Below are 12,157 nucleotides of genomic sequence, written 5' to 3'. Positions count from 1 at the left end.
GTTTGAGCTTTGCATCTGTAAGATTGCTTGTTTCTATTTTGTTTCGTTCTTTTTCTGGAGTTTGTTCTGTGCTTTAATTTGGGATATGTTTCTTTGTCACCTCATTTTAGCAGCCTCGCTGTATTTGTTTCATTGAATTAGGTAGAGCTGCTTCATCTCCCAGGCTTGGTAGAGTGGCCTTTTATAGTAGGTGTTAAGTGTCCTGTAGCATCTAGTGTCATAGCCTCACCATTCAGCAGACCTGGGCACTCCAGGTGTGCCCCCTGTGTGGGCTGTAATTGTTCCTTAATTGCTGTTGGCACCTCAGTTGGAGGAATTTACCCCCAGGCCAGTTGGCTGCAAGGACTGGCTGACTACCTTGAAGGATCAGTTGTGCAGGACTCACAAACAGGACTGACTTTAGTGGGGCTCTGCTCTGGTACCCACTGTGTTTGCCAGTTGAGTGTGTCACTTGTGTAGGTGGTTGGGTGGTGCTTTGACGTGCTCTGAAGCTGTCTCTGGAACCTCCTGGGAGGTGCAGGCTAAAGGTCACCTGGCATGAACTACAAAACAATCTGTAGATGGCTGCTAGTTGTGCTAGGCTTTTAGATGCACAGGAAAGGCCAAGCTGTAAACCAGGGTTGGCCGTTGCAAGTGCCAGGCCTGGGGCCATTTAGCAGGAAGTATAAGGCATATACCAAGGCCAGATGCTACTTGTTTGAGAGATTTTAGGAAAGTCAGAAGCATGAGCCAGGATAGGCTGTTTGTATTGAAAAGTCACTGGAAATGGCTTAGGTTGGGCCTGCAAGTTGGGTGGGGTGGGGTCTCAGGGAAATCACCAGGGCAGGCTTGTCAGCCCTAGCCAGGATGATGGAAACTGAGATCTGGCACCTGCCTGCTTTGTGCTGGGAGCCTCAGAAAAGGAACAAAGTCCTCTGCCAGCACTCTGGGAGAAAGCTGCCCCTCCAGCCTTTGTCCTAATGTCAGGCAATTCACTTCCTCCCTGCCTGTTCCTGATGCCTTTCAAGCTGCTGCCCCAGCACTAGAGCTTAGAGCAAGTGAGTCCAAGTAAGTCCATGCACAGCCCTTTAAGAGGAATGCCTGAGTCTCCAGCCACTCACCAACTCACTCAGCCACAAACTCCACTGGTTTTTGCAACCAGAAGTTATGAGGACTTTTCTTCCTGGCCTGGAATCAAGGACTAGGGGGCCTAGTATGGGTATGGGACCCCCTTACTCCTCACAGGGGACCTCTGCCAGCCCAGATATCCCTCCTGATTTATATCTGCCACTCCTGAATGTGGGACCAGCTTGTTTGGTGTCTCCAACCCTCCTACCAGTCTTGATGTGGCTTCTTCTTTATATCCTTAGTTCTAGGACTGAACATTGGGCTAGTTTTCAGGTGGTTCTGAATGATGGTTGTGTAGTTTAGTTGTAATTTTTATGTGGTTGTGTGAGGATTCTAGTACTGCATTTACCTATACCACCATCTTGACTGGTGTGTGTGTGTATCTGTTTTTACTGACTATGGAACTTATCAGTATTTTTTAGGTCTTTTCTCTAGGCTTGTCAAATTCACTAGAAAATATTGTAATCATTCAGTTTTCTTTGTAGAAGGCATAGGCTTGGCTCCTGTCTTCCAGGAGTCTCTGAGTAGACAAAGAAGGTTTTGGGTGAAGGGAGTGGGTTTCAGCAATCAGTTTATGTACTCCTACTTAGTCCTCTGTTGTCATTTTAATACTTCTTGCCTGAGTTGTGACTGTTGAGCCCCCAGATGAAAGGACTTTTTTTTTTTTGCTTATTCCAGAGATTCATACTTCCAGTCTTCAGGTAGTGATGCAGTCAGTCTTCTGGGTGCTAGTAATTGGAAAGGCAGTCTGGGAGCCTTTCCTTTTTTTTTTTTTTTTTTTTTTTTTTTTTTTTTTTTTTTGAGTCCTCATTTTTATCCCCATCTCTTATGGAGCCTGGTATTACCACTTCCTGGGTCCTGGAGGATTCTGTGCTTTATGGGGAAAACTGAGCTGAGCTGCCTCTCAGTTTTCCCCATTTCCAGCTTGGGATTCAGGTTTTCTTGAGTCTGAGATAAATTATTATTTGTCCTCCTTCATAGCTTCCATACTTTTTATTTTATTATTTTCTCTTTTGTCCTTTTCCTTTAGATTTATGGTTTTGTCTTACTTTATCTTCTTTTTAAAGATTTTATTTATTTATTTTTAGAGAGAGGGGAAGGGAGGGAGAAAGAGAGGGAGAGTAACATCATTTTGTGGTTGCCTCTTGTGCACCCCCTACTGGGGACCTGGCTTGCAACCCAGGCATGTACCCTAACTGGGAATCAAACCAGTGACCCTTTGCTTTGCAGTCTGGCACTTAATCAACTGAGCCACACTAGCAAGGGCTTGGATTTATGGTTCTGTCTTATTTTAATGCATCATATATTTTTAGTAGATTTTACAGGAGAATAGAGGTTAATGTATGTGTTTAAATTTGCCTTTTTAACTGTCAGTGTTTTTCTATGTGTAGAGTTATTTATGTAGCACTGATTTTCCTCAAAATAGGATTTTACTTTACCAGTTTAACATATATGCACATATAACAAACTTTTTTTCTGTATTTTAAGACTTTATTTTTTAGAACATAGAGTGATTGCATGCTATTCTGTTGGGTGCATGTAATATCAGTTAACTTCATGTTAGAAATACTGAAATTATACTGTATGTAAAGTGAGCTCTGATATGGAGTGTAATATTTAATGAGAGGTGAATCATTGATTACATTTTTCTTGTATACCTTTTAAACTTTAAAAATACTTTTTCTTTTAGGTGCCATATAATGTGTTGAGCTATAATAAGGAATGATTTTGTCAAATTTTCATGAGTTATGGTGGCTGAAAGATCAATTCTGTCTTGTGGGAAAAGAACTGTAAGTAATCTCAAGTAATAGACCGATTTTCAACATCTGTGCTTAAATAAGACACATTATTGATTTATTCATAGGAATGTACTTGGGATACTTTATTCTGTTAGCTTTAATTATACAAACTAATTCAAAAGGAGAAGTTAGATTTTATATAAAAAGATTATTTCTTTATAGTATTAGTATTGCCATGTTTCTTCAAGTGTACAAAATTTAATTTTTATCTTTTTTAATTTTTCAGAAATGGCAGCACAAAAGGAAATTTATAATAACAAAATATTTTATTAAACGAAAGAGGTTATATAAGAACTTTGAACCAGCAGACTCAGCAAACGAGGGAAGAAACGTGTTAGCTGTAAGACATGTTTCAAATGAATCAAAGTTCAATATCTGTAGACTCCAGAAGACAAAAGTTTTCAAAAACTTTGTCGAAACAGACAGGTCAGTGATAAATAACTTCTCCAGTAATAAGGCTAGGCCTGAAATCCAATATTAATCGACAAATTAACAAAACAGATCGAACTAAATTTTTTTCATAAAAAGTTCTAAAAATATCAAATTAGAATTAAATTTTCTTCAAATTTATATTGCTTTTCCCAAAGCAAAGTAGATATCTTTCAGTCTTGATGCCAGCTTTTCTCTTATCCTGGGGATGACAGAAACCTTACTTGAAGCAAACTAGTATTTTGTTGAAAATGTGTGTCAGCATCAAAGTCAATTTTTAAGACCTGCTTCTCAGTAATAATACTGGACATTCAGCATTCTCACCTATCAGGACACAAGAATCCTCTCAGAAGCTATTCAGAACAGGAGGACGTGACTCAGGAACGATGTCCATTCAGGAGAAATCAAAAGGAAATCCCTCCAGTGTTATTAAAAAAAGTGATGATAAGAATTTAGAAGCACAAATTCAAGGTTCTCAGAAGAATCTAGCAAAAAAATTGAATCCAAAGGAAGCTATAAAATCACTAGTTAAATCTTCCAGTGAAAGTAAAATAAATCAGCCTGAATTAGGCATATGTATGAGTACAAGGTCAGCAACAGCAGCATTCAATGATGAAAAAGCTAATAAGGCCATTAATAAAAATATGGCGACTGTGAAGAGACGTTCACAACAAGAATCTACAAAAAAGAAGAAATCTCAGAAAAAATCAATGCATGAGACCCCAAAGTCAAATGAACAGCTTAACCGGAGATCACAAAGACTGCAGCAGCTAACAGAGGTTTCAACAAGATCTCTGCGTAGTAGAGAAATTCAGGGTCAAGTTCAAGTAGTTAAACAGAGTTTGCCACCAACAAGAAAAGAGCACTGTAGCAATACTCAAAGTAAATCTAATAAAGTTAAAACAACTCAAAAACATGTAAAAAGAAAAGTACTGGAAATAAAGTCTGATTCTAGAGTGGATGAAAATCCAGTCATTAATAATGAAGTAGTAAATTCCCCGAAGGGAAAAAAACGCAAAGTAGAGCATCAGACAGCTTATGCTTGTAGTTCTCAGTACCTAAAAGGATCTGAAAACTGTCTTCAGAAGAATACTAGAAAAGAGGAAATAAAATCTGTGCCTGTAACTTCTGAGATAAAAAGATCAAAAATGGTTACTATAGTGGTCTCTAAAAAGAATGAGATGAAGAAGTCAGTTCATTCACAAGTGAATACTAGTTCAAAACCTCAAAAAAGTCTACAGCCATCAGTGCCTGAACAAAGTGTAGATAATGAGCAAGGAGGAAAGAGCAAACGAGGTAGCATTCTCCAGCTCTGTGAAGAAATTGCTGGTGAAATCGAGTCAGATACTGTAGAAGTAAAAAAGGAATCTTCACAAACAGAAAGTGTAAAGGATGAAAAGCCTACAGAAATAAAATTAGAACAGACTGATATTGAAAGACAAATACTTTATCAGAAGGAAACAAATCAGGATGTTCAATGTAATCGTTTCTTCCCCAGTAGAAAAACAAAGCCTGTGAAATGTATACTAAATGGAATAAACAGCTCAACTAAAAAGAACTCCAACTGGACTAAAATTAAACTCTCAAAATGTAACTCTGTGCAACAAAATAAGTTGGACTCTCAAGTTTCCCCTAAATCGGGCTTATTACGAACTAGTTTTACACTACCAGCATTAGAAATGCCTCATCCAGTGACTCAAAGTACATTTTTAGGGACGAAACCACATGATAATAAAAACATAGCTTGCCAGCAGGAAGAAATGAAGGAAATGAATTCTGAAGAAGTTAAAATTAGTGATACTACAGTTGAAATTAATAAAACTACAAAAAGGGCTCCTGAAATTTGTCATTTGGATAATCAGATGAAACCACCTCCTGACTCACTGTTGGATAGCCAGATGAAAGATTATTTTGAATCAACACCAGATAAGGTAATCTATTTTTATTATACACAATAAAGGTATCTGAGTACTTTCTAATAAGAAATAAGTGTTTACAACATACTTTACCTTAGGAATCATAAAAGACTAAAGAGTCATTTGTTAATGTATCCTATATGATGTTAGCAAGAGTTTTATTGATCCAGTCTACATAGAGTGATAGAACTTACTGAGTTCTTTAGATGTCTCACATTTACGTGAATGCTTCTCATTGTTTCCTCATTTTCATCCTCAATTTTAACTTTATTTGAAGTGTAAAACTGTTGAATTCTAGCTTTTCTTTTTCAGTTAACAGTGATATGTTTCATTTTTCTATTAATTGTAATCATAGTGACAAAAATGTAGGGCTTAAATTCTGATCAAGCTGTTAAAATTTTAGCTGGCCACAAATCAACCTATTTTCCCTACCTGATAAAATTTAAAAATTTAACATTTCTATTGGTAGAGATGCCTCTGGTTTGCCATTTTGAACAGTTGGCTAAGAGTATGTTTGAAAGATGTAAATAATTCAATCTTCAGTCTAAGAATAAAATTATAGTGTCTTAGAATTTTTTTAATGGAAAAATAAATGAAAAACAGTCTGATAAAAAAGAAACTTTAATGAATTATCTAAGGCAGTATTTTTGAAACTTTATAAAAGCAGCTAAGACGATTCTTTTTTTAAAACTTTATCATTGACACTATTACTAGTATCTTTTTTTTCTCTCCCTTTGCCCGTCTCCACCCAGCCCTTGTGCACTCTTCCCTCTAGCCATCACCACACTGTTGTCTGTGCCTCCTGGTTATGCTTGCTTGTTCTTGGGCTAATCCCTTCACCTTCCTTCATCTAGTCTCCCCTTCCCCCTCCCTTCACTCTCGCCTCTCCCCTCTAGTAGCTGTAAGTCTGTCCCATGTATCCATGCCTCTGTTTCTCTCTTGTCCGTTTATTTAGTTTATTTTCTTCATTAGATTCCACATATTAAGTGAGATCATATGCTATTTATCTTTCTCTAACTGCAGCTAAGCCCATTTCTTTCCAAATTAAATCATAGGTAAAATATCAATATATAAAACCAATGAGCAGAAATTTTGTAGGCCTAGAGCCATGGAGCTCTTCAGTATGACTTTTAAAAACTCCACTAATTTGTTTCCATTATTTAAATTTATAATGAGAAAACTGGGAGCAATAGAGGAATGTGATTAGGTAACATGTTTGGTGGCACAAATAGGATTAACATCCAGGTGTCAGCCCAGAATTCTTTGAATAGCAACATGCTTTGAGCATTAGAAGATGCTTTTAGAAAAAAACTATCATGAGTAGAGAAAAAAGTCATGTCATTTAAAAATTTTGAGAGTGATTTAAAGTTCTCTTTAGAGGCATTTTGACCTAGGAGCAAATTTGAATGAGGAGTCTGGGCTTTATGCCAGAAGTCATGAAAATACAGATCATTGCCTATTCTCATGGACTAAATCAAAGTGAATTTAAAGGGAACAGACACCATATAGTAAGTAAGCTTAGATTTCATTTTCTGTACAAACAGTAATGAAATCATCAATTAGAAGATAATTATTTAGTGATAGTAATTAGAAGTAAGTTGTAGACATGAGGTCGCTTTCTACTCAGCGTGTTTTGTCCGCAAATTTACAGCTTATATATTCCAGGTATTGCTGGAGAGTATTGTCTAACTCCTTGCATAAATACCTGTCAAAACTCAAAAGGCAGACAGTTTGTATAGAATATATTGAAGAATAAGAAATGTAGTTCATTTCTTTGAACTGTACTAGAATACAGATGCTTACTTAGACCACATTATTTTAACCTATATTACTGCTTTTACTAAAATGTGCTTTGGATTTATACAGTACCTCTATCTTGAGGAACATTATGAGAAACAGTCCCATGAAACTTTGTTAAAAATTTTATTTACACTTGAAAATTACATTTCGAATTTTCCACAGTACTACAGAGATTAACATTACACTCATTTCTGCCATCCAGATTTGACAAAAATTAACATTTTATTGAATATGGGTCTTTTAAAGTAAGAAAAGTACATTACAGATAGAGTTAAAGACCATACCTTCTCCTTCCCATTCACCTCTCTTCCCAGAGTTAAACATGTCCTTAAAGTGGTGTGCATTTTTCTGTTTTTATTTTTATGACTTTACTGTGTATTTGTTTATAGTCAGCATTGTGTGTGTATTTTAAATGTTTACATAAATGCTAACAGTTTGCATGTGTAGGAGAATGTAAAAACAAACCTTACATCATTTGAAAACTTTTTCTATGGCTGTCTATAATTTCGTTCTTTTAATTATACAGTATCTATCATAGCTATTCTCAGAAATGATGATTGATAAGGCTAAGCATCTCATCTGATGGGCCTTCTGTGAATTCTTTGGGCTGAATTTAAATTATTTGGACTGTATGGCTTATAAAGCTCAATTATTTTTTAACTTGTTTTTTAAACCAGTAACTTACTAGCTTCCTTTTAATGGAGATTAGTTAGTAACATGCTGCTGCTGTTTTTAATTTTTCTTCTTTTTCAATAAAAAGTTCATCTTTTTCAAAAAATAAAATGTTCAAAAATAATGTTACACATTCATTGTAATGATCTCAATACAGATATATAATGTACATATGAAAAGTTAATTATTTTCCTTATTTCCATTTTTTTGAGATAGCCAATGTTGATAGAGATTGGAGATCATTTTCTTTTGGAAGTTACTGAGTGTCTGTTTTGACTAGATTCTGAGTTAGGGACCCTTAGGCATAGAGAGATAAATATAGTAATGGTCTTTGTTCTTAAGAGTTATACGAAATGAATCAAAAAGAAATAACTGATTCAAAATAGGAATGATAATGTCACTGGACAGGTACTGGGCCTGGAGTGTGTCTGCTTAAGGCAGGCCTGTTGTGTGTAGGTTCTTGACTTTGTGCAGGAAAGATTTCACCATATGAGTCCAGGTGATTTTGAGAGTAAGTTTATTAAAGCTGGGGACAGTGAAACAGAGGAAGGGCTTAGTTAGAAGAAGCAACAGGAGAGAGCATAGGTGGCAGTCTGCTTTGGCTCCCTAGGAATGTTATAGGAAAGAAGTGAACCAAGGTGGGGCTACTATTAGGTCACTGGGAAGTGAAAGTCACAGTGACAGAAGTGAGCCAGAGTGGGGCTGCTTTTGTAAAAAAGCTCACTGGAAAGTCAGAGAAAAACAGCCTTGGAGACAGGATTGGGGGTAAACCTGAGGCTAACTGCTGCTCCCCACTGCCCCCCTGGTTGCAAGTCTCATGGGGCCCTTAGAGTTTAGGAGGAAGTAAAAAAGTTCATGCTCATGAAGGTGCAGGGGCATGCTCTAGAGTGAGCCCACACTGGTACCCTTTATCTTGAGGGTTTTATCTCCTGTGGGGGAGAATCTTAGGGGATGGTTTCAGCAGAATATTCATCAGCTTTCCAAGTGCATTTTTAATACACTGATACATCACAATGAGTGTATAGGGAGTTTGGGATTATTCTTTGATCTTCTTTACTGTTTTACTTTTATCTTGGGTCCGTCTGGCTCTAATTGAGTTTTTCTGATTTGTTCCCCTGACTTCATCCATCCTTGGGTTTGTCTGGCACAAATGGCATTAATTGGGTCTCTGTCCTCTGTCTCCCTGACCAGGATGGTTTAAGATGTATATTCTCTGGTTAGGAGGAGAGGTATAAACCATTTGCTCTCAAGTGTCCTTGGTTTGGGCAGATAAAGTCTTGTGATTGACTAGTTGGCTGTAAGTTGTTCAAATTGTTTGGCCTCGTTTAATTATCTTGTCTCAGTTTCCCCATTCCACTTGCCCAGGATTTTTCCTCTCTTCTTATCCTGCCTCAATACGGGCCTGAAAGAGGTAGATATGAAGTAGATGGAGAATGATTAGAAATATTGGGAACAGGGATGGGGAGGCTTGGAAAAGGCTTTATGGAAGAGGTTAATATTTAAATAATGAGTTGAGTTTATACAGGGAGAAAGGTGTTCCAGATCAGCACTATCCAGTTAGAAATATAATGTGAACCACGTATGTCATTTAAAATTTTCTGATAGCCACTTTAAAAAAGAAAAAAGAAACTGGCAGAGTTAGTATATTTTATTAATTCTGTCACATGAATACACTGTTGTTTAAACATGTAATCAATTTTTTAAATTGTGACTTTTTACCTTTATTTTTTAGTACTAAGTCTTAAAGATCCAGTGCATAATTTACATTTACAAGGTCTCAAATCAATCTACTAACCATATTTTAAGTGCTCAGTAGTCAGACGTGGCAGTGGCTACTATGTTGGGTAGCACAGGTCTAGATGGGTAAAACTCAGAAAAAGTATGTAGAGCCAAACAACAGGAATATAGTATGGGAGAGGTAAGTTTTTCATTTTAGCATGGAGGGGAATAATGGGAGCTGATGCTGAAATGATAGCTTGTGGGGAGATCATGAAGAGACTTTTAAGGCATATCTAGGTGAATTACTTCAAATGAAAAGAATTATCTTAAATTTTCTTAGTATGCTGAAATTCACTGAAAGTGTACTAGGGTAATACCCAAAGATTGATGTAAAAGCAAATATTAACATTTTGAATTATGTGTTCAGAATTTCAGCCTATGTTTGGAATCTAAGCTGGAAAACAATCCAGTGGAAAATAACATTACTGTTTCAACTCTGCTCAGTCAAGCAAAAACTGATACAGGGGAGAGTAAATTTCCAGGTAACAACATTTTGAAAATATTATTTGGATTTCACAGTGTTCAGAGATATGTTTTTCAGTATAACAGGAAACCATATGGGCTACCAGATTGGCCTATTAAATCCTTTTCAACCATTGCTTATGTTTTTCAAATGTGTGATTATCACTGTTATTTGAGGGAGAATTGTTTCTGTTGATTGGCTTGTTTAAAGAACTTAAGTATAATTCTTTGACTACCTCCCAAAAGTTCAGCCTTTATTTTAAATCTTTTATTTGTGACTTACTCTCTGGAGAAGTACTTACGTAATGAATTACTTAAGTTAGTGGTAGAAATGTATTTCTCAAATATAAATGCACTTTACTATTTCACGTTTTTATCTTCAACCCTTTTTCAGTTTTCCATTTTAGTGATTCTATCTTTGAATTTGATTCAATAAATGCTACATTTTTTCACTTATACTATATAAAAATTTATTTTTGTAACCTTGTGGAAAATTTTTGACAATATATTATTTGAAGTTTGCTGGGGATTGATGGGGATTTGCTCACCTATGTCAGATGAAGCACCGGGGGATATAGAAAAGAAATTCCTAATTCATGTTGTTTCTCTCTGCTAAAAGAAAGGTATACTTGGAGCAAAATATTGAGGTCAGATAATTTCTTCCATTGGATGTCATTTAACCCTTTCTTTTAGTGGGGAAGGGGCAGTATATATACTATGAACTCGAGAAATGTGTTTATGCATTACAAAATAAAATGAATCAATTATTGCATTATTTGTTAATGTGATTAAAACTACAGAGACTGCAGTTTTTTAAATAAAGAATTTTTTTTTCCCTTACCAAAGTACATTTTTTTTACTGTTTTTTTAGAGAGAGGAGGAAGGGAGAGAGAGAAATTGATGCGAGAGAGAAGCATCGATTGGTTGCTTCCCGTCCATACTCAGACCTGGAATTGAACTCTCTACCCAGGCATGTGCCCTGATGGGGAATTGAACCCTGAACCTTTGGTTACAGGACAATGCTCCAACTAACTGAGCCACACCAGCCAGGGCAGAAAAGTTTTTATTTATTTTCATTTAGAAGTTACAGATTTATGCAGGCATTTAAATAATTTCCTTTATTGTTCAGTGCTAGTAAATATTGGTGAAACTAGAGGCATACTGTTAATCTACCATTAGATCTCTGCGGCTCTGTGGAGACTTTTCTGCCTCTTTTCTGAAGAGTAATTTCTAGGAAGGGGCTCTAATTTTACCATGTGATCTTCAATAAAAATAAAGCATTTAATGTATTGTGCTTTTTTTCTTCTGTAAAATGATTTTGAACTATTAAATGGAGAGCTAGTACAAAGCTTAATGCATAACCCATCTTGATTAAATTACAGGTTCACCTCCCAAACAGCACAGTGTACTCAATAACCAAACATCTAAGACCAGTGATAACAGGTAAGGTATTTGTTTAATATACGAGGGGGGTTTCAAAAAACCCTAGAACTTATTTATAAAAAGTTATGTATTTATTTTTACACGTTTAAACTTCAGTCACCTTTGAACTATTTTCCATTTGATGCCAAGTATTTTCTGGTTTATAATAGGTGTTTTTTCCTATCGAGACGTATTTTCCACTGCTCAGAATAGTTTTTGAACTTGTCTATTTTGATGCCTTTTAGTGCCTTTGCCATTTTTTGTTTCACCTCTTCCACATCGACAAAATCTTTCCCTTTGAGGACTTTTCTCATCCTGGGAAACAAAAAGAAGTTGCCTGGGGTGAGATTGGGTGAATAGGGAGGGTGGGGAACGGGGGTCATGCAGGTTTTTGGTGAAAAACTGCTGAACACTCAGTGCGGTGTGGGAAGGTGTGTTCATAAATTACCCATCATGAAATGGGCAAATGTATTCAGTCTTAAAAAAAAATTCACTGAACCGAATGCAGCCTCTCACAACAACACCATCTGGTACACTGATACAGAAGGGTTCCTAGAACAGTCATCTAGAAGGAAAGACTATACTACAAGGGGCCTGCCCTCCAGAAAATAATTTCAGGTTTCTTTGGGTCCCCCTTCATAAGTGTAAATATGACAACAGCTAAATATAAAGTGAGGCATATAAAAATTTTAAGTTTATTTGAGCACTTTGAGTTGAGCAACATTCAATCTAGCAGATAAAAAGGAGCTTTGAGGAACTGTCCAAAATGAC

At 36.3% G+C, this 12,157-nt stretch overlaps 1 protein-coding gene across 6 annotated transcripts in view; it reads left to right on the top strand.

Annotated features, from left to right (window-relative positions):
* The window catches only part of ESCO1 (establishment of sister chromatid cohesion N-acetyltransferase 1), a 66,347-nt gene that overhangs the window by 17,475 nt on the left and 36,715 nt on the right, over positions 1-12,157 (top strand). For all 6 annotated transcript variants that reach the window (XR_006653959.2, XM_024580684.4, XM_024580686.4 and 3 more), the window contains 4 exons: positions 2,798-2,897; positions 3,133-5,266; positions 9,870-9,984; positions 11,347-11,407. Coding sequence is in view for 5 of the 6 variants with exons in the window: in XM_024580684.4 (XP_024436452.1) it covers positions 3,722-5,266; positions 9,870-9,984; positions 11,347-11,407 (1,721 nt within the window). In the remaining variant the exon portion in view is untranslated. The remainder of the gene's footprint in view (positions 1-2,797; positions 2,898-3,132; positions 5,267-9,869; positions 9,985-11,346; positions 11,408-12,157) is intronic.

The sequence above is a fragment of the Desmodus rotundus genome, chromosome 10 (assembly GCF_022682495.2).
Source record: "Desmodus rotundus isolate HL8 chromosome 10, HLdesRot8A.1, whole genome shotgun sequence".
NCBI lineage: Eukaryota > Metazoa > Chordata > Mammalia > Chiroptera > Phyllostomidae > Desmodus > Desmodus rotundus.
The sequence above is the reverse complement of the archived record's forward strand: the minus strand, read 5'-3'. Positions and strand labels throughout refer to the sequence as shown.